This window comes from Pelecanus crispus, chromosome 11 (genome assembly GCF_030463565.1).
Source record: "Pelecanus crispus isolate bPelCri1 chromosome 11, bPelCri1.pri, whole genome shotgun sequence".
Classification (NCBI taxonomy): Eukaryota; Metazoa; Chordata; class Aves; order Pelecaniformes; family Pelecanidae; genus Pelecanus; species Pelecanus crispus.
In genome coordinates, this window is record NC_134653.1 from 17401024 (window position 1) to 17423282 (window position 22259).

The 22259-nt window shown below is 47.1% G+C and overlaps 1 protein-coding gene across 5 annotated transcripts in view; it reads left to right on the forward strand.

Annotated features, from left to right (window-relative positions):
* Positions 1-22259, forward strand: part of NAA60 (N-alpha-acetyltransferase 60, NatF catalytic subunit) — a 27003-nt gene extending 4744 nt beyond the window's left edge. For 2 of the 5 annotated variants that reach the window (XR_012831458.1, XR_012831459.1), the window contains exons 2-8: positions 10544-10659; positions 12169-12298; positions 13608-13704; positions 15958-16192; positions 17013-17198; positions 17710-17775; positions 21724-22259. Coding sequence is in view for 1 of the 5 variants with exons in the window: in XM_075718083.1 (XP_075574198.1) it covers positions 10550-10659; positions 12169-12298; positions 13608-13704; positions 15958-16192; positions 17013-17169 (729 nt within the window). In the remaining 4 variants the exon portion in view is untranslated. Of the gene's footprint in view, positions 1-9121; positions 9596-10543; positions 10660-12168; positions 12299-13607; positions 13705-15957; positions 16193-17012; positions 17199-17709; positions 18503-21723 lie in introns of those variants that run through there. The other 3 variants (XR_012831456.1, XR_012831457.1, XM_075718083.1) reach the window with 3 other exon arrangements.

Here is a 22259-nt window from a genome sequence, read left to right on the forward strand (position 1 = left end):
AGTGAGTTGGTGCTGGTATCTTAGCCCATTGTCTGATATGAACTGGTTCTGCCACCCAAGAAGCCATCCTCTCTCTTCCTGGTTATTTTCCACCTCTCTGACCCCCCACCCCTGCCACTCCCAGCATAATTTATGGAGTGAGCAGGTGAAACTGTAGGTGCAAAGGCTGACTCTCGATGACAGTGTTGTTGTAAATACCTGAGGAATTACAGCTGCCAACCTGGGGACTCCCCTGTGAGTGGTTTGCAGAGCTGATTCAGAAGTCCTCATGGCTCTGCCTTCCTGCTCATCACAGGCTGCTGGGCTGGAGGCAGCCTTTGGCAGCCATCAGGAATTCCCTTTGGTTGCTTGGTGCCAGCAGCTGCTATTAATGCTTTGTTCCTCTGATGTTAAGACACTTCTAAAGAAACAATTGGGCTAAGTTGTTCAGTGTAGCAGCACAGAAAGTTCTCTCTTAACTGAGCACGCCTTCTACAAACTTGAAAGTTAAATGCTATCTAAAATCATTATTAGAGTGGTATCACTCCTGTCTTCCTGTTTTTTTTTTTTTTTTAACCAGTCATAGCATGTCTAATGGCTTCAATGCAGGCTGTTGCAAAAAGACTTAGAGCTTCATGTCTCACACTACGTCCCCCCACCCACACTTTCCTCCTCGCAGAGAGGTCAGGACAGGAGCTGCTCAGTTTTCCAACGTTAGCTTTTAATATAAAGTTTTTAATTTCTCCTTTTCAAGTTATTACTGTGGATGTAAGAGCAGTCATCTGTGCCAGAATCCATTTTAAATGCTACTAGCTTGAAGCAGTAGCAGTGGGTTTTTTGAGTTGAACCTGGGTGTCTCGTGCTGGAAAACACCATTGAGAAGGAAAAGGAGCCATGTTGGCTCAAATTTTGAAATTTTGAATTTGGGATCTTGGAGAGAAGTAAGTTTGGGGTGCTTTCCTGTCTGCCAACTAGGGAAGGAATGTTCTTTTCAAGCTTTGGTTTTTTTTTTTTTTTTTTTTTTTTTAAAGCACCTTGTTTGCAATAGCCTGTGAAAAGTTACTTGTTAGTGTCACCTATAATGACGCAGGTGGAGGGACTGGATTTTATCAACATCCATGTGTTGCTGCTCAGTAATGAGGACAGTGTCTAGGAAATGGAGGCAGGCTTGAATTCCCTTCTCCCGGTGGTTTGTACTACATTGATAGCTGAATTTCCGGCTGTTTTTTTTAGTCACTACATACGTTTTCTGTGTAGCTGTTATATTCTAATTCGGAAATGGCAGTGGGGCTGCATGTATGATGAGTTGTTCTGGTTTTTTTTGTTTCATTTTTGTTTTCTGGAGGAACAGCTGCATATTGGAAACTTGCCGTGTTTGGTATTTGCAAAGTATTAGATCTCTCCTCTAGCAAGCTTCTTGTTGTAAATGTGCCTCTATTGTGAGCCTTTGGTTTTAACTCCCTGCAGTGCTACTGTCACAAAGCAGATTTTCTCTTCTGCATCTTAACAAGAAAAGATTTAACAGCAAAACCCTCTTAGAGATTCTTGTTCACCATTCCCTGGAGGAATTGCTGTATCTGGGGCAGCAGGAAGCCGTGCCATTTGCAGTATGCTTTAGAGACACTTTATTCGGGTACCAGCTTCTGTGAAATCTACAGCTTCAGTAATGTATCTAGGGTAAAAGAACAGCCCAGAAAGCGACTCGTGTGCAAAACATTAACATTGCTGCTGCTGGAAGGCTGACAAGTCAAACTTCAAGTGTGCAGAGGATCAGGGATACAAAGTATAAAAGGATTTTCACTAACAGTAAGTGTTTTCCTTTCAAATAAATAACTGCTGCTTGCTGTGCAGGTAGAACTACATTTTGCCCTCTCATTTCTTAATGTCCTTTTGGGGTCTGTTTCAAATCCTGATCCTTGATGGCAGGAGGCCAAAGTGTTAATTACTGTGATTCTGTGTTTTTGGCTTTCAGGCTTTTAGTCCTGTGGTGTGCACACCTCAGTCTAGGCGTGACAGAAGATGAAGTGCAGAGCTGGGGACAAGGTGCAAGTGCATTTCTTAGAATGACGTTTTCAGAATTTCAGAGCTGAGGAAAAGTTGGCTGAGCAGCGTCGGGCAAGCCTTTGGGAGGAGGGCTGAATGCCAGGATGGGTTTTCCCAGGTTGTGTGTGACGGTGCTGCCTTCCTGGCTGATCGAGTCCAATGTGCTCTGGCCAGGCTCTTGTAGATATTCCACATGAGGAGGGTTTAATATCAAATTTACTTGCTTGGTATATTTTGTGTTACATGGGATTTTGATTTAGCAGGGTGATACAACACCATACTGAAACTGCAGCACAAGCCTAATACAGCAATTGCAGTGTGCAGTTGAATCCAAATACAAATGTGATGCCTGTTACTGGTCTCCATATGCTGACCATTATGGTGCTTGGTGCCCGCAGTCACTGGGAAGGAATACCCAGATTGAAGCCAGCTCAGGCCCTTTGCTTTCTTCAAAGTTTACTTTATTAATTGTCCAGTTTTTATACTTGGGGCTCAGCCATGTATATGCTCCCCCCATGCTGGTCTGGCTAGCTGAGGAAGACATTATTCTTTGTTAATTGTCTCAGGGCACCTGATGATTCACTGGTACAGCTGTCTTATCTAAATCCACGGTTACCCTGCAGTCTCCCTGGTGTTGAGATAAATTCAGCTGTCTTTACAATATGTTCTTCCACAAGCTCACTGGTTTTTGCCCTCCTCCACTGTGGTGGGGGTGTGCTGGTCGGGAACACTGCTCTGGATGGATTTACTGGAGAAGGAAGTCCAGGCACTGACAAACTCCTTTCTCCAGAGTGATGTCCCCGAGAGAAGCTCATTAGTGCTCAGGGTGTGCTTTGGAGGCTAACGGAATCCGCATAGCAGGGCTGCACTAACGGCGTACCTTCAAGATGCAGCAGCCTAGGAAGTTGTGCAGGGGCAGCTGGTTGAGGAGGACAGTTCTGAGCAGAGAAGGAAGCTGCTACTGAAGGAGTTTAAATAATGAGGACCTCAAAGTCTTGAGCTTGTGCATGTCCCTGAGTGACCAGGGGTCCACAAGGGGCTCCTAGGCTCAATGCTTGTGGTTCTGGTAGAAATTACAGAAAAACATAATGCCTGGATCAAAAGGCGCTATGGGCTATTGTGAAATGATGTACTCTAGCATCAGAGCCTGTTTCCAGATATATTATTACGTTATTTTCAGACCAAGGCACAAAATCAGTCATTTTGTCCTAGATTTCCCATTAAGTGTCACGCTCGCTGCAAACACCCACTTCTGCTAATGTAGGGAATTAAGTGATGGCAGTTTTGGGTAGCACTCCTATGGAATGTGATGAATGGTAGAGGAATGGAGGTGATGATCACCATTCTGCTTGTGACTGTGAACTCCAAGCTCTGTTGGTTTGCATAATGTACCAGAAACGAGGAGAACGACATCTTCTGGGGTTTATTTATTGCTTGTCCTAAATTAACCTGCATGGGATTCCTAGAAGGAGCAGGAGCATTAAATGAAATAAATAGAGTGTAACAAATAGCATATAGAGGCATGCTTGTATTGCACGCATAGCAGAGGAGGTTGTATTGGTGCAGGCAGCACATTTGAGTCCAGCTTTCCAGCTGTGCCTCTGGGTGCAAAGGAACTAGTCTGAGCCCAGGCAGGGTGAAGAGATTTGCTCCTCACTGATGTTACGTGGGACTGTGGGCCTGAGCAACCTGATCTAAGTTGGGTTAAATCAGATGACCCCCAAAGGGTCCTTTCCACCTAATTTTTTTATTCTATGACCAGACTTGAAGTAGTACCAAGGTGGTATCAAGCCAAGTATTTAAGAATCTTTAAAAATTTGGCTCCTATTGCTCTGATAATGTTGCCTTAAGTCCTAGAAGTACCTCTTCGAGATTCTTAGTAATGAATTCATGATGTTTTCAAATCTGGTCACGATTTTGTTGTATTAAATAAAAGGAGCTTGGCAACAGGGGTGTCTGTGTGGAACATCCCTGCGAGACCAGTAACCTAAAAATGCAGTAAGCTTAAAATGAAATGCAGAAGGGAAATCTTTACTGCTTTGTTGGAATTAGACCTTTGGCTTGTTTGGATTGAATGATTTAATGTAAATCAAATCCCCAGTGCCAGATGGCGCAAGGTAGAGAGACTTACAGCTGTGAAAACTCCTGCTGGTGCTCTTGAAGTGATACTCCTCAGACAATAGCAGAGTTCATGTCTGTTTTGAGTATGGTGATGCTCAGTCACAGCTAACGTGCCCCTGTCCTGCATTTTGAGTAGGTCTTAAAATTCTGTCTGGGCTTTGTTTGATCCTATTTATTTACAAGTGAGAGGGGATGCCAGGTGTTGTTAAATTTTTTTTTCCTGGAAATCTTGTCTTGCTGGGATTTGAGGACTGTCCACGCAGAAGTCTCAAACAAGGATTTGGTGGTGACATTGGCGCAGCACCTCTAGTGAGGGTACCAGGTGTAAGAAAATCCAGCTCTGGCCCGCTGTGCGTGCGTGCAAATCTTACAGGGGGTATCTGCTAGTCTGCGTTTATGCTGAGCAGATGGTCTGCTCATGTGAAGTAAAATACAGCTACTGTGCATATGTCCATCGCTGAAGTGCTGGGTAGAAATGTGCAGCCGTAGGCGGAGAGACGTGACCTGACAACCAGGGGAAGAGCCAATTCGCATGCTACTTTTGCAGAGCAGACTTGTTTAGCATCACTGCAGTTCCTCAGACCTGGCCCATGCATGGTATGTACTTGGTAGTTGGCCGGAGGAACTTAATCTTTTTCTTCTGTGGAATGACAGCAGATAATCCTTCTTAATAATCTAGCAGCAGTGTGCTTGAAGAAAATGCTTTGAATTCCAGAAGGTGAAAATCTTCAGCCCAAGTAAATAAGGGTCTGCACTGTTTAATGACAGGTGCCTGCGATACTGGGGTGGTTGGCCATGTGTCTTTCGGGACAGTACTTCCTGAATTTTAGGTTTGTTTTATAAAAATTGACTAGCCTGCCAGTGCTTGTTTTTCTTTATTCTTTCCTGCAGGTTTGTTTTTTTCTGTTCAGGGTTAATTGATTTCAATTATAATTTAAATTGAAAAATAAAAGATTTTGATGGACCTCAGTCTAGCTTTGTTTCTGCAAGTAAAGAAGATTCCTTCACGTTGGTTTCTGTGTGAGCACTAAATTTGAAGCCAATACACCCCTTATTGGAAGTTATATATGTATTCAATTCTAGTTCGTATTCATTTAGCTTTAGTCATAGATTACCTTGCTTTTATTCTGCCAGGAAATTCAGTGATATTTGTTGCTAGATGTTAAAATTTTTATTTGGGATTTTCATGAACCTGTCTGGATGGAAGTTGAAGTCCAAATAAAAATTCGTAAAAATGGCATCTTATGATTGTTCATTGCTTAAATCCAACTCCTTTTCACAGGATGCAAAAGGCAGAAACATTGTTAAAACATGTCTAATAGTGCTAAACAAGGGAAATCTTAACTTGTTGAATTACTTAGCCAGGCTTTTGTAGGTATGGAAGTGCTTGAGGGATTTTCAAATGCATTTAAGCAGTTTCCTGCCAAATTCTAGTAGGCATCAGGCTTTATCTTGCATGTGAACACCCTATTGGATTAAGAGTGCTGTGGCTACCTCAGTTTCTCTAGAAATATGGTATTATGTAGGGGTTTTTTTTAATACAAGAGCTCTAAGAGGGAAATTAAATTTCCTGCTCTTGAGAAAAGCCTGAGTTGAGGTTTCTTAGCAGTGAAGCATCTAGTGCAAGTAAAGAAACTGTCCCTGTACCTGGTAGCTAACCAAAACTCAAAGCAAGACCTACTCTTGCACAGTAGGACCTGGAATTACTGGTGGTAGAAATATGTCAGTACCTGTACTCGGCTCATTGTGCGGGGTGAACGCTGATAATTCATGGAGTCCCAGCTATCACTCGGGCTGATGCTGGAAGCTAAAAGCTCCTCTGCCTTTTAGACAGAATTGTGAAATACTGTTCTTTAGCTCATTAAAGCTAGAGCTTATTGATGCCAGAGATTTATGACATTATTTTTAAATAGTAAGTTTAGGATTTACAATGTGCTTTAATTTAAAATTATATGTTAAGTTGGTTTATTTAGTAATGTACTTACTATTCTTTTCATCCAACTTCCATTACTGCTAAATATTTGTAACGAGTATTTGACGGGTTCCTCTGCAGCTACCCAATACACATAAGGCCAAAACATTTTGCTAGATTTGTTTCAATAGAGCAAGGCAGAAGACTAGTAGTATGCTCAAAACCTTTAAACTTTTCTGCAGGTTTTTTTGAAATTACTTTGTTGTGTGTTAATATCTGCAGGTTTTAGGTAGGAAAGGGAATTAAATGCTCAGTTTCTAGTTCTACGCACTGCTAACTTTGGTATTTTGGAAAGGGGTCTCTTCAGAGCTTTTTCAAATATTTGACTGCACGATCCCTTCATAAGCATAAAATGTTGCCTTATTTTATAACCATCGTAAGCAAGCGTTTCCCATTTTGACAAAAGGATGAGGTCCTATGCCCCACTGGATAGAGAGGCAGTGGATGACGTTAACCACGCCACTTCCCAGACTGCGGCCATCACATGAACAAAGACTGACACCTGAGCAAAAGATACTAAATAAGGTAACTTCACTTTAGGTTTTAAAAAATGGCTATGGAGCTCCTTCAGTTAACTGCACATGGCTGGTGCCTACGTTTTGTTTCACAGCAACCACCACTTGGTCTCAAAGGTCAGAACTTGGTGTTGTCGGTGTTGCAGTGGTGAGTGGAGCCATGTTACCTCTAAACCCCTGTAAAGGCCCTTTTAACTTCCATTGAGTCCTAGGGTTGTATTTAACACTGATCCTGTTTTTTTTTATTATTATTTCTCTATGCTTCCAAACATATCTTTTGTCCTCTAAAACCAAGTTGATTCTAAAAGTGATACCCTCATCACTGTGCTAGCTGAGGCTTTTGTTCAGAGCTCTGGCTCTGCTAATTGCAGCATGCCACAGGCTGTGCAGAGGGCCAGGACCTGGGTCTTGGGTGTTCACCAAGATATCTGTGAAGAGCCAGAGGCTGTCTCCTGGGTATGAAGAGAACCGACTTGCCAGGGATTTCTGCTCTCTTGGTCATAGCAGCCACCGACCGCAGCTCCTCTGGCAGCAGCAACAACTGGCCAGGGAGGAAGGTGCACAGGTCTGCTCTCCTGAAACCTTGTGACAGGACTCAGTGCCAAGCGGGTATCCTAAATTTCCTTTAAATGTGCAAGAGCATCAGATTGGGTCACATAATGCAAAGTGGATGGAGAGAGTCACTGCAAATACAACTGGTGCTGGGAAATGGGTGTCTGAATTTGAGAGGGGGGGAATTATCCTGTTCAACTAAACAGTCATGGATTACTTTTTTTTAAGGCTGGCTTCAGCTACAGGATAATGCATAATGCTTGCCTAGCTCTTTGAGAATATAGTATTAAATAAACACGAACTAATCCTTGCAAGAATGCGTCCTGTGCTGGTTCTGCCTCGTGCAGCAGCTGTTGGCTAAGCCTGCTCTTAGTCCCCTGCCTTTTCTACTTATTAGCAAAAGTATGGCTCTGTCATGGTTGTTTCATTTATCTCTGATTTATTAATGCTGAGAGTATTGACTGAGAAAGGGTTGTTGCCTTACAGGAGCATCGAAACTTCTCAAGAAAAGTAAAATGTATGAGAAGGAGCACTGCAGTTGCAAACCTGAGTGCCGCTTAATGCCCACTAACGAAGTGATGTATTGGGGCTTGGCGCTTTGCCATGGCCAAAGTGGCTCTGGCTGTATGTGCCTGCTTGCTCCTCATTTTTTCTCCCCTGAAGCCTATCTTATGCTATCTGAGCTTTTGCCAAGCAGTTCTGGCCTATGAACAATTTTGCCCTCGCTACATAATCTTGTGGTGGGTCACCACTCTGAAATGGCTCAGCAAAGGGTGGGAGGAGTACGTGGGTTGGGAGGGTGGCATCTGGGGTCCACACCACTGTGCATCAGCTACCTCAGCCAGCAGTTGTGTGGGTCAGATCAGCCACAGCAAGTGAATGTGCCCTTCTTTCGGGGCCCTGCAGGCTAAAGCTGAGGCATGTTAAAAGGTCACCAGGGGCTGGTGGTGGAGAGTGTGCTCGCTGCCATGATGGTACAGATTCAAACTCTAGCCTCAGAGGGCTTGAGCCAATTCTAGGAGTGTAAAATTCGTTTTAAAAGCAGCAAGGAGTACTGGTTTTGTGGGTTTTCTATGTATTTAAGTTGTTTTGAAACTAGCATCTGGACTGATTGTGCAAGCTGTAGGCTGCTTGGTATATATGCAACCACAGACCTAGAACAGGCTGTGAAGTTGCTGTGATTCTTTTTAAGGACTTCTTTGGAGAAGAACAAGCGATCCATATCAATATATGGATCCCCTTGGATTCTCTTCTCAGGGAAATATGTAGGACCAGTCACTGGGAGGCAAGCTATGTCTGGGAAGGATCCCTTGCCTGAAGAAACCCACCCCATTTCATCTTTCTCAAGAGCTGCAGGAGAACTTCCTTGGACCTCTGCTCTATTAAAGCATTTTGCCGTTCTTTCTGCCTGCATGGGAGAAGGGCTAGCAGAGTTCTCTGGATAATAGTGGACCTTAATTGTGTCCTTTCTTCTGTTGCTATATTGGCTGTTTGACATGTTCCAGGTTTCACACAAACCAGTGGTACAGTTCCTCCTTCCTCCCTAGGGGGTCCAGGCTGATGCAGCATAGGGGTTTTATGCTACTGGGAGGATGGAGGGGTGGGAGCTCATGCTGCTCTAGCCAGTGCAAAGGAGTCATGCAATGTGTGTTGCAGGGAGGGTGCCAAAGTCAAGGGTGAATGTTGTTCTCATTAGCAGTGCTAATTACCTCTCTTTCAGCACTAATGTTTAGTTCCAAGGACTCCAGCATCTGGGGACTCTCTGCTCTCTGACTATCACTATGTTGTGCTAACTGGGAGTTGCTCTCTACCGGTTCATCCAGGAGAATTGCAGAAGAAAACTAGCTTATGTACCTTAAAAGAGAAATTTGGGGGTGGAATATGGGTTTTATGGCTTAGCCTGGGTTTTTTTTTTTTAGGGGTACAGCGGAAGGTGTTTCCAAATTCTTAGGAGACCGATCAGCACACAGTTGTGTGCCGTCAAACACATCAAACTGGGATCATTGCTGTGCCCACTCCTTTTGTGCATCTTTGCCAGTGTATTATGGAGGTGATGCAATTTTTGCATTGAAACTGCTCAAATGGCATATCTGGTCCAGTGGGGAGTGTGTTTAAATGTGTTCCTTCTTGAGTCTCTGAGCTTCAAAGCAAGAGCACTGGAGAGCTGAGCATCCGTCTCAACAGGAGGGCATACACAAGCGCTGCTGTGTGCAACTTTTTCCTTATAACTCAGTGTTTTGAAATTAAGATTTGAGACTCTTAAAATTGGGAAAAGAAAGTAAAGCCAAATGACTCTTTAAATTAAGGGTGGTGGGTTTGGTTGGTGTTTTTTTCTTTGCATCCTGGTCTGGTTCTTTGACCTGGGACTAGGAGGGCTGGAGTGAGAGACAAAGCTGTGGATGGAGAACTGCAGGTGAGCCGTGAAAGGGAACCAACTCCTGCAGCTGCCCTGTCTCTGCCTGCCTTGTTTGTTCTGTGTGTGGGGCTTTGTCCTGCCTAAAGCCTGTTCTCAAGATCTGTTCTTCATTCATGCATCCGCACTACAAATGCTTTTACAACCACTTTAGTTATTGCTTGCTTCTTTCCCTCTGGTACCTTGTTAAAAAAGGCTAAAGACATTGGAGTAAGTGTCCTGTACATGGTTAGCAGAATTGTGGTAGTGCTATGGTGAAAGAAAAGGGTATCTTGGGATTTCTGTATTTGAACGCTCTCTGCTGGGCTGGAAAGCTAGCCCTCATGGAGTTGTAGCATTTAGGAATGAGGGGAAATGAAACTAGATCTCATTTCACCTGCATAAGTTGAACAAAATTAACATTTTATAGAATTTGAATCCTCTGCATACGTACTAACTGGAGATGATGGGATTGTGTAAGAGGACTATAAATGTTCTAGCAGTGCTTCCTTCTTAAGCTGTTTGCTCAGTTTTGTTTTAACAAAAAATGTTGATCCCACACAGACATTTGAAGAGCAACATGCATCATAAGGTACACTTGGCACATCGTTGGCTTATTTGATGCAGCATCCTGAGCTCTCTTTGGAAGTGGTTGGTGCCACATGCTCCTTCACATGCAGCATCACTGGAGGGGGCTCGCAGGGAGCAGGGTGTGTACAGATGCAGGGCTGGCAGGGTGGGTCAGACTGAGAAGTGAGCTGTGCTTATCCTGTGGGCAGCAGGGCTTTGAGTTGCTTCTCGGGTTAATGTTGCCATGTTTTGCTTCATCTCTCTTGAAAACTCATCCTGCTAGGAAAAACAACTTTATTGATACTGAGAACCTCCTGCTGCCTTTGTGCAGATGCCTGACTGAAGCTGAGAGTCAGAATCTGCGCTTCATCATTCTTAATGTGCTTTCTTTTCTTGCAGGCGTGAATGACAGAGGAGGTGCCCCCGACTGCACTTACGGACGTAAACCTGCGTCTTCTCTGCCACGATGACATAGACACAGTGAAACAGCTCTGTGGTGACTGGTTCCCAATAGAGTATGTTACCAGTTTGGGGTGTGAGGTGGTGAGGATCTAGAAAGATGGTGTGAACCTGCACTGGTCCAGGTCACACCTGACACCAGAGGCTCTGCAGCCATCTGGACTGTTGCTAGGATAGCAGCAGGTTCTGAATCTTCTATGAACTGTGGCAGTGTTCCTGTTAATGGCCCTTTGCTGCCTGTCCTGCAGGGTGCTAAAGTCATCAGAAAGTTCCTGTATGCAGATTTTGGCAGAAAAATTGGCTTTGTAATTAAGGGGGTGGATCAGCTTCTTGGGAAAGACTGTGTATGAGATGGGGAAAGGAGCATACCTCCAGGAAAAAGGACAGCATCCCTGTGCTTGTGAAAGAAAGTTATGTTCTAGAGTGTGTGCCGAGAAAGCGCTCTCAGAGCTGAACCAAACTGACATGGAGCAACTGTTCCTAAGGGACTGTCTTTCTGAATGTCCCAGGGGGAGACTGAATGGTACTTGCCTGTGTACTTGGGATCACTGTTGCTCCCAAAGCTCTGGCAAAGTTCTGGCTTAAAGCTGATCTTGGTCTGTCCCAGGCCCCCATTTGGTTAAATGCTTGTGTCTGCACAAGCATGGGAATAAGGAGCTTTTCTGGGGGACAGTGATAGCTTTCTGGCTTAAAGCATCCAGGGAAACTACAGCTGTAGACTTCAAGGATTTTTTTTCTTCAGCTTTGTTGAGAAGGTTTATAGACGATTTTAGTGGATTATAATTAACATTGCATAAAATGTAACAAACCAGCAAAAGCATTCATAATATTTTGAATTTGTAGATTTATTTTAAACACCAGGCATGCTGAGCTCTCACTTTGAAATAAATTAGCGTATGCTAGTTTCCCTTTAGTAGCTGCAGAAGGAGGAGGAGAGCTGGATGCTGGTGATGTGATTTTTTTTTTTTTTGTACCAATATGCAGTATTTCTTCACATGTGTATCAAATTAATGAGATCCTTACTCTCTTAGATGAGGGCAGATGGATCTTGCATTTAAAAATAACTTGCTAAAGATGGAAGTGAAAGCTCTGGGTAATGAGTGTAAAATGAAAATGTGGTTGTCTTAGCAGGGCAGGAGGCCATTACATGAGCAGCCTGCATTGCTGCTTAGATGCAATTGAAAGAAACCATGCTACCAAATGGAGTACAGCAGTGGTTTGATGTTCATTGGTACCATGCAGCAGTTAAGACAGGAAAGGTGAATACCTTCCTAACCCAGATTTCACAGAATAAGCTAAATTAGTAGCACAGAAAGAGCTTTAGATTGACATATGGCTGAGCTACTTGGCTGTATGTCTTTGGAGAAGACAGTCCTTTCAGTAGTACAGCTTCCCTCCCTTAGTCTTGTGTAAAATACATTGGCCTGCAGCTCCAGTGACTAGCATTTGAAGATGTTGTTGCCTGTTTCCAGTTGAGCAGCATCTCGGCACCATGTTTGCTGTGGCGCTGCCTGCTCCCAAGGGCTTTATGTCCCCAAACATTCCTGTTTTTTCTTCCTTCCCAGGTACCCTGACTCATGGTACCGAGATATCACTTCCAACAAGAAGTTCTTTTCCCTCGCAGCCACATATAGAGGCTCCATCGTGGGAATGATAGTGGCAGAGATCAAGAGCAGAACAAAGGTGCATAAAGAGGTACGCTACTAACCTATGCTTCAGTATGACATAGTCCACCTCTTGCCATGGTTAACAGCGATGGGACCTGTTCAGGGTACTTTTTCCCCCCTCCATCCAGGCACTTAAAAGAGTGATCCTGAGTTAATTTAAGAAACCAAGAACACGCCCATTTCCAGCTAATGGAGCATGGGTGGCGGGATGTATCTGAACACGTGGGCTGCTGAGCAGCCTAGTACCACAAAGTTTCTTCCTGCTGGGGCTAAGCAGCTGTGGCCTGATGGGAAGCTTGCTGCCTGATGTGCTGTACGGAGAGATCAGATCATGCAAGCATAATCCAAAAGTGACTGTGTAGCAGGCTATTTAACTGTTGCCTGGCTGTTTTGAGTGTGCCTGGTGATCACTGGTGACTGAGGTATGCGCAGCTGTGGGAAAACGAACCTCTTCCTTTCTTACGTAAGGGTTGAATTTCCTTAGCTGTGCTGGGCGAGTCACCCCTCTGACTTCTCCTTCATTTAGATGGTCACTGTCTTGAACACAAAGCAGAGGTAACCAATCTGCAGAAAGCTCAGGCTTTAGGGGTAACAGAGCTTGGGAGCCAGGAGAGAAAACACAGTACAGCAGAGAGGTGAAGAAGAGATGGTCACTGAAGACAGTATGGGAGAAGACCACTGGATTAGTGTAGGGAAAACAGCATAGGCAAGTGGATTAAAAAAAAAGCAGGGACAATGCAGATAGTGCATAACTTCTAAAAGGCCATCAGTGTTATGGTTGAACGATAATCTTAACATGCGTAGGAACTGAGAGCATTGAGTGGCATTGGTCTCTTCACTCTAGCTATCTGGCTTCACCTCAAAGCTAGTCAAAGTCAGAAACTGCATCCTCAGCAACTAACAAAAGGCTCTTGTTCCAGCCAAGCTGAAAGCTAGGGGCTTATTCAGACACTGCTCCAGGCAACTGAGCCTGTAGAAAATGCTCCTTGTTCTCTACAGCAGTACAGAGATCTCCAGCTGACACGAAGCTCAGATGGAGTGTGCAGGCAATAAAAACTGTTGCTGGATTGATCTAGTCACTGATGTGTAACTCCAGAATTGGCACTTTGAATCCTTTGTGGTAAAGAATGTATGTAGTAAGGAAACATCATGATTTGTGTTCTGCGTCTGGGAAGATGCTACTCCCCATCTCCTTTCCAGAAGCTTCAGCTAAGACTGCTCAGTGAAGAGAAGTTTCCTGCTATAGCCTTGTTTTCAGATGTTCCAGTACAGGATTCTTGCCGTCTTCTGTGCCTCCCCAGGTATCCTACTAAATAACTTGTTGTATCTCTACTCAGGATGGAGACATCCTAGCTTCCAATTTTCCTGTGGACACTCAAGTTGCTTACATCCTAAGTCTTGGCGTGGTGAAGGAGTTCAGAAAACATGGAATAGGTAAGATGCTGCTAACTGACAACTCTGTTGCTGTCATTGGCCACGTGTGGCTAGTGGGCATGACTGAAGGAGCTGCACCATCTCACCGCAATACCCGTTTGAGACAAGCTTGTCAGTAACTCGTACCAGCAATTGGGAAGGTGACGCGCTCATATCCCCTTCTTACTGCTAATGCAGGTGCACTGAGATGTTTTTACTGGTGTAGGCACAACACAATGTGCAAATGTTTCCAAAGAGCATGGGGCTTTGTCCATCTTGTGCCCAGGGGACAGCTGAGCATACCAAAAACTTGCACTCCTGCTGCTGAGACTGACTGAAGTGTTAGGACTTCACCCTGGAGCAGGGTTTGAAGCGATTTTTTCATGGGTATCAGAAGCCTGGTCCCTGAGGCAGAAAATACAGCTGCTTTTAACCTTTCAATTTCAACAGATAGAACAAACATTTAGAAAAAGACAAAAAAGAACTGGAGAAAGAGTGTAACTTGGACCTGATTAAATCTGTCAAATGCATGTAAAAGCTCTGAATGCCTGCTGCAACATGCAGCATTTTCGCAGCCATTTGAAAATCCTGCAGTCAGTAGGGCTTATCTCCATTTAGAGCAGGATGTGTTTTGTCATCAAATAAGTGCACTTCTGGTGCAATTTCAAGCATGATCTGTATCTTTGGTCTGCAAAAGGAAATAGGCCAGGTTTGGCAGCATGACCCAGTGTTACACATATGGAGTCTCTTCAGTGGATACAGGTATAACTTCTCTTCATTGAGTCCTTCCTTCTCCCCCAGTCATGTTTAGAAGAGTACAGAGTGATAGGATACATAAAGAAATGACCAGAGGAGTCCTCAGTGGAAGCACTGTATTTAAAACTTGAGTTGAAATGCTACTGGAAATCAATTTTCTGTACAAAGAAGAAAATACTTGCACAGAATAATGTTCAGAGAAAGTGGTAAAAGGGGTCTTCTGTTCTGTAAAGTTGTGGCTGTTTTGAGTCCCCTTTCAGTTTTCAAATCCTATTTTTTTTTTCAGCTCCACCTTGCTGGAATTTTCTCCTTTCAGTATCAGTATTTCCTGTATCTGTCACATCTAGACAGCATGTTGCTGTGCTCTCTCAAAACCTTTGGACTTGTTCATATAGCAAAACAGCCTAAAGAAGCTGCTTCCTGCTGCTGCTTTTTCTGAGGCCTTTCTCTTGAGAGTTTTTCTACTTGTGTTTGAAGCTGAAGGAGGCTTTTCACCCCAGGCATACTTTTAAGCACTAAAGCTCTGATTTCTCTCTGGCAGATGTTAAAATGCTTTGGTTTCTAGTTCTCTGCTATTCTTAAACCAGAGGGCAGTTGGATTTCTGTGAGATAGAAGAGTGGAATATCTCATAACAAAATTAAACTATTCTCCTGTTGATGTCTCTCAGTGTCTTTTTGTGCTTGGCTGATATAAATTCCTACTAAGTATCAAGTGACCATGAAGTGGTCCAGGGATTGTGAAACAGCAGCGTAAATCTCATCTGCGTGTTTGTATTAGCTAAGCTATTTTTTTAGCCTGTTGTTACCACACCTGATGGAAAGAAGTTCCCCTGCAGGTTCTGCTGGGTCCTTCATGTTGTGTTGAGGTGGTTTGGATGAACCTCCAGATCTCATCTCTTGAGGCTGGAGTATTCTCTGTGCCCTTCTCCGGTCTCTCCTGCTGACTAGTGGCTGCAGAAAATCCAGGTTGAGTGAGACTATGCCTTGGCTCTCCTCCTAAGAAGGAATCTTAGGAGGATCCTACCAGTTCTTAGATTTTAATTTGAGTTCAGCAGGTGCAATGCAGTAACCTGCTTGTGAAGGCTTGTTTTGACTCTCTGCTGGTTTAAATGACTTTAAAATAAATAAATGTGATGGAACTGATACCATTAAAAATGACTCACTGAACTTACCCAAAGCTGAGAGCTGCTTGGCTGGGGATGGGCATTACTGGCAGATTCCCATGTCTAGCTCATCTTTGTGGTTATTGAATCAGAAGTTTGTGTCTTTATAAAATCTGTTTTGTGAAGCCATGCTCATAGGTGAGATGAGATTCATATTAAAACCATGTAGCATGGTCCTGTTAAATTCATCAAGAGTGTCTGTGAGAATTGGGTGGAATCTGGGGTCTTCAAGCCTGTGCAGCAATCACTGCTTAGACACTAGGTACAGGAGATCTCAGCTGGAACCTATGAACCCTTGTGCTGTCTCTGAGAAGGCAGCTGCACTGTGTGATTCTACTCTGCTTTCCTTCAACAGGTTCACTCTTGCTTGAAAGTTTAAAAGACCATATATCAACGACTGCCCAAGATCACTGCAAAGCCATCTACCTGCATGTCCTCACCACTAACAACACAGCAATAAACTTCTATGAAAACAGAGACTTTAAACAGCACCACTATCTTCCCTATTATTATTCCATCAGAGGGGTCCTCAAAGATGGCTTTACCTACGTCCTGTACATCAATGGCGGACATCCACCCTGGACAATCTTATATCCTTTGCCTTCAGTCTGATTAGCAGTGGAACACAATAAACAGACACCACACTATGGTTTAGGTTAAAAATGACAATCTAGCAAAGTGTGACCTGGCGAGATCTGGGTACTAATGCCTGCTCAGATGTGAGTTTAATCTGAAGCTGGAAGGAAGGTGATGTTAGAGGGACTTGACAGTGACCTGCTTGTGCACCAGCTCCCCCGACTCCTCTGGGAACAGTTCAGGGAGGCAGTGTAGGATGGTACATTGAATTCTAAGTTTGATGCCAGTGATAGTGAATGCTGGTGTTAAGCCAGAGTGCTAGGTGTGCTCTGGCTTGCGTGCTGCAGGATTTGTCCAGCAGCATGGCAGAGAAGCCCTTAGTCTTGTTTCCTGTGGCCTAGGATCCTCTGTGACCCTGGCCTGGCCTGGATCTCAGCAGACTGATCTCAAACTGACTTTGGGAGTTTATTTCAGGTTGTTGGATCATGGAGAAGAAACCTGGTCATTCCCGGCTGTAGCTAGTCAGTCCAGACCGCTCCAGGCAGGTGGATAGATCGCCATCCCCACAGGAACTTGCTGTGGAGTGCAAAGGGAACTAGCAGCTGCTTAGAGGAGGTATTTCCCACACAAGTTGGAGCGAGTGTTCCCAAATTGCCTTCTTTTATGGTGCAAAGCAGCCCTGCTTTTTAATCAAGGAGCAGCTCTGTCTGTCTAACTGAGCAAAGCAGCTTTCCCTGTATCATGGGGTCTTTTTAGGGAGTGCTAGTCCACAGAGTATTTTAAGTTATTTCTTAAGTTACAGTGTAAATGTCGCTGTCCTTAACTGATGGCCACTGACTACCTACAGCACATTGGATCAACGCTAGCCAGCCTGAGCCCGTGTTCAATTCCCCAGAGGATATATCGACAAGCCCAGAGCCTTCTCTGCAGCCTTCTGCCCTGGTCTGGCATTTCTGCCAAGAGCGGCATCGAATATAGCCGGACAATGTGACTGGATCAGAAGATGTACAAAAAGCAAAGGTAGGTACCTGGGGGGAAGCTCCCTTCTCTGCCTGGGCTGGCAGTGACACAGTGGTGATGCTCCATGGCTGCTGTCTTGGGGCAGCTGGGAGCGTGCTCAAGCAAGGGCTGTCAGAGCTGCAGCTCTGCTGCTGGGCAAGTTGCCGTGTGTCTGGGGCATCATTGTGCTCCAGTCTCTAGCTGGTGGCTGAAATTCTGTTGGTTTCATTTGAAGGGAATTTGAACTCTGATCTTGTTTACTTGAGTCCAGAGCCTGAGAGCAGATTGAACCTGTCCCTGCTGTCTCTCTCATTTTCCCAGCTCTGTTAGACCAGCTTGCAAGACTGAGTGACCGAATCCTCGCTCTTTCCCCAGCTCAGTGTCCCCGCACAGTAAATGACAGCCCATTTGCTGCCAGTTGCATTGCAGGTCTCTGACAACAAGGTCTTTGGGCCATGGCTCCCCAGTATGCTTGAAGAGACCTGTAACACCTGGTTTCCCTAAGACAGCTGACCTCTTTGTCTTTCTTTAGGATTGTTCTTCCTTTCATCTCCTGAACCATCCGGCTGTGCACAGATTCCAGTGATGACGGCTCTTGGTCAGTGACCCAGCCCCTAGGTGGGACTCCTGGTTCCACAGGTTGACTGAGATTTGGCAGAATTCACACTTGATGGGCTGCAGCCCTGACTTACCCCCGTGGCCTGGAGCCTGCAAGTGCTGCCTGGGCAGGCCTGGCTGTCGTGAGGCATCTGGCTGCGCTGTAGCTGAGGGCCCTTTATGTCACCAGTCTGTGTGCATGTTGCACTGTCCCCACCACTTCCCTTGCCTCTGGTTTGCTCCTATTCGTATACGTGATGTAGAGGGGTTCAGTTGCTGCTTCCCCACCATGGCTACTGAAAGCAGCATGAATGAGGTTAATGAATCTGCACTGACAAACCATGTAAATGAGCTGTAACCACCCTGGCAGGCTACTGCTGGCAGAATATACAGTCCTGTCCGTGTTGCAGGGGAAGGTGGGAGCTGGGTGAGGGGAAGTAGGAAGCGAGGATTGTGTCTGGGTCCTGCCAAGTCAGCTGCTGCCACTGGTGCTTCCTGTGGGTAACTTCCAGGGAGGGTAACTGCCTCGCATGAGAAACTGCCCAGCCTCACCAGCCCTCTGGAGTGGCTTAAGAAGAAGCATTTAATTCAGGATGCATCAAGTAGAAGGCAGGGAATGAAATTGCTATTTCATAGTGAAATATATATATTATACTGTATAGATCTTTCTGCCTTTGTCCAAGTTGCAGTGTAGCAGGGGAGGGGAGGGGAGAGGAGCTGGGGGTGTAGAGCCGCTGCTGCAGCCAGAGCCCTTCTCCTCCCCTGCATGCACCCTCCTGTGGCGCTGGGGCTGGACTCTTGCAGGATCTGTGCACTGATCACAACAGCTTTTCCTTGCTGAAGAAAAGCTCCCCCAGCTGCTCACTGGTGTGCTTCAGGCCATTGTCTGGGCATCACCGCAGGGCCGTGCTGGTCGACAGCCTCCCTGCGGTTCTCCAGGAGCCTCCTGGCCTGGCTGTGGGACCCTGTGGCTGTGCCAGCCTGGGACTGTGTCTCAGCTCACCAGCAGTTAACTTCCAGCCTGTGTGGAGGCCCTAATGGTGGGAGTCTCTGTACCTCGCCCAGCCTGGGCACATGTCAGAGGTGCAGGTATCCCTGTGCCCTGCCTAGGTCCCATTACAAATCCCCCTTCCCTGGCCGAGGCTCTTCCCCTGCTCAGCACTATGTTTGTCATTCCCCTCTCATTTTGAAACTGGGACTTGAGGAAAGGAGGTCTAAGCCACAGCTGGTGCCTGTACATGCAGGCAGTGCCAGCGCTGGCCGTGGGTGTGGGCAGGGTGTGGTGGTGAGACACAATACAGGTCAGGCTTAGATGAGAAAGAAAACACGTTAAGATCTTGCAGCCCGAATGACGGTACAAAGTCATTTCAGTGTCTGTCAGCCCTAGAGGTGGGACTTTTAATTAATAAAAGGGTGCAGGAGGTGAGCTTGCTGTGCGTGGCACTATGCTGCTTCCCAAGAAGGGTGGCTGTGATTAGCTCCCCACGGCTGGCACTGCGTGCTGCCGCTCAGCTCCAAGGTGGCTTTGGCACAGAAAGCCCTGGTGAGCACAGCTTCCCCTCGCAGCCCTGGCTGGCCCTGCAGCCCGGACTGCATGAAGCAGCCCCAGGGGCCGGCACATAGTGTGTTTTGGAGCAGCACCAGGCTGTTCTGCTGGGAGGTGCTGGTCCCTCTGCTGGGGCTTAAAGAGGTTGAGCACAATGACTGTTTGATGCAAGGAAAAGAAAAAAAAAAAAAGGTGTCTCCATGAGGACAGTCAGGCTCTGAGCTGTTGGAGAGGCCATCCCCAGAGACCTTCAAGCACCAAAAAGCCAGGGCTGTGTTTGGCCTTGCTCTGAGACTGTTGGAGCAGAGCACTCCAGAAGCTCCTTCCAATCTATACATCTCTGGTTCCCCTTCAGTTTAGAAGTGCAAGCGGCACTGTGCAGTCAGCTGTGCTGGCTGCAAAGTTGCAGCCGCTGCTCTGTGTGCAGCAGGCAGGATGGGTAAGGCCCAAGGGACACAGGTTTGTGGCAGATGACATGCGATGGGGCAGGGAGCTGCAGGCGGAGCTGGGGCTGCTGCTCGCAGCTTTGGCCAAGGTGCCTCTCTTGGGGTTTTAGCTGGGCCATGAGGTGGAAGAGAACCTCTGCCACCTGCGGCTGGGGCACCAAGATAGTGTGGTGGGTTCGCAGCCCACTGCTGCTGAAGTGCCCCCTGCGGGGCTGCGCGCTCCTGCCTGCGCGTGCTGCGGTGGGGCCACTTGCAGAAGAATGGGGCAGGTCTGTGCAGCTAACGGCTCGGCTCAGCCGCTCGTGGCACCGCAGTCTGGGAGCACATGGGGGGGGGGGGGGGGGGGGATGTCCCTGTGCATCCCCATCCTGTGCCATGGAGCTGGCTGGGTCCTTTGGCCAGGCTCCAGCTGCCACCACCTCACCAGGGTGCTTGGCGCCTTGCAGCCTGAGCTGGCTCAGCGGGTGCCCTGGCTGGGCTCCCCCGCCCAGCCTCGTGGCTGTGCCTGCAGTGCTGCCCGTGGGGAGCACCCGTTGCCCAGGCTGGGGCTGTCCCCAGTGCTTCTCTTGCAGCCTGGCTGGCCCCCAGGGGCAGGGGATGTAGCAGCAGGAACTGCTGCCATCCCTCCTAGCCACAGTGCTTTCCCAGGAGAGACCTGAAGCACCTGTCCAGCCTCATTTGTGTTACCCCTTGATTTTGGTTTTTGTTTCCCCCCCCCCCCCCCCTTTTGCTGAGCCACTTTCTACTTAAACACATCTATTGGTTTATATAAGTTTCTTTATCAACTCAAGCCCCTGGTTTTCCTCAGCACTTGCTTTCTCTGGACCAGGCTGAATCCCTCCCCCCACCCCCCCCATTGCCTAGGACTGATATTTCCCCCACTTTCTATCCTGCCCACCTATTACACAACCCAACTCCACTGCTGTAGCACTTCAGCGCATCCCAAGGGGAGCTGTGACGGGTCTGTGTGTCCTCCTGCCACCCTGTCCTCTGAGGTGTCAGCCACATCCCTGCCTCACAGCCCGTTATTTATTGAAGAGCATTGTGCTGCCACCATCAGCCTCTCTCTAAACGTCTTCAATTAAACCAAACCTCTTTTCTGATTCCTTTGTCACTCTGCGCAGGAGCCTGCCTCTGATCAGCTGCTCAAGCTCCTCCACCTGCCCTTGTGCTCTGCTGCGATGCACAGTGACCACGGGCCCTCTTCACCGGGGCTGGGGGCAGCTCTGGCTAGGAGCTGCTGCTGCCCCAGGCCAGGGATCAGCTCAGAGCAGGCAGGGCCAGAGACTGGAACAGGGGGAGCAGCTCCTCCAGCGCAGAGCCTCCTGTGTTGCAACAGAGCTGCTGGATTGGTGGAGGATTTTACTAAGGCTCAGCTGAAATGCCTCCCCCTGCCAGAGCTTGGGGCCTTGCACAGCTGCAGCTGCACAGCCTCGGTGCAGCCGGGCTCCTTGCTGGCTGCCCTAGCAGCCGGCTGTGTTATGGACAGGACAAACACCCCCCACGCGCAGCTGGTGCCCGGGAGGTGCTCTGGCACCTGCAGCAGCACAGCCAGCCTCTCCAGAGGCCCCTGCCTGAAGCCCTTGGGTGCATGAGCCATTTTGGAGTAACCCAGCAGCAAAAGCTTAACAACAGTTTGCAGCAGTGCAGCACCCTGAGCCTGCCCGCACCCTGCCAGCCCCCTCTGCCCCAGCTTCCCCCAGCTGAGAGGGGCTGCGTCTGCAGCTCTGGGCCCTGCCCTTCCCTTGCAACTTCAGCTTCTCACCCTGGCACTATCCAGCAAGGAACAGGGCAGGGGGCAAAGCCCTGAAGCAGAGGGAACCCACAGGCCCTGCACTACCCCAGTCCCTGCACCCCCAAAACTCTGGGTCCTGTAGGCTCTGTGCCGGCAGTCAAGAACGATCCTGACTGCGAAGCGTTCAGCAAAGCCATTTATTCCACTTTATTGCTCCCACAGATCTCCAGGTAGAAACCCACACAAGCACTCCCCCACGCCCCAGAGGGAATTCACGGCACGCCACCCTGTTATGTTGGCACCCCGAGCGGGAGCCCGGCCGCACCGCCAGTGGCGGAGGGGAGCCCTTCCACCGACGCCGGCAGAGGTGTGTGACCAGCAGCCCCATCCCTCAGCTGTGTCTGCTGCAAACACAACTGCATCAAAGTCAACATGGGGCATTTAAAAAATAAAGACGTTTTGTTCCTTAAAAATGAAATGGGGACCTGACAGCAGCAGTGTGTCCCTGAAATCAAAACATAATTCTAAGGCTTCGGCGCCCTCACGTAAGCACGTGAACTCTCTGCAGGGGACTGTGCAGGTTGATCTGGGAAGCTCGCTAGAGTTTAATGGCCATAAAAATACATAGCTTTCCCCTGCTTCAGACAAACCCAAACCCTCCCAGCTGGGCAGTGGAATCGCGTGGGCAGCAACTGCAGCCAGCGACAGGTCGGAAAGTTAGAATAAAGTCTCTAATCTCACCCACTTTTAATCAAGTG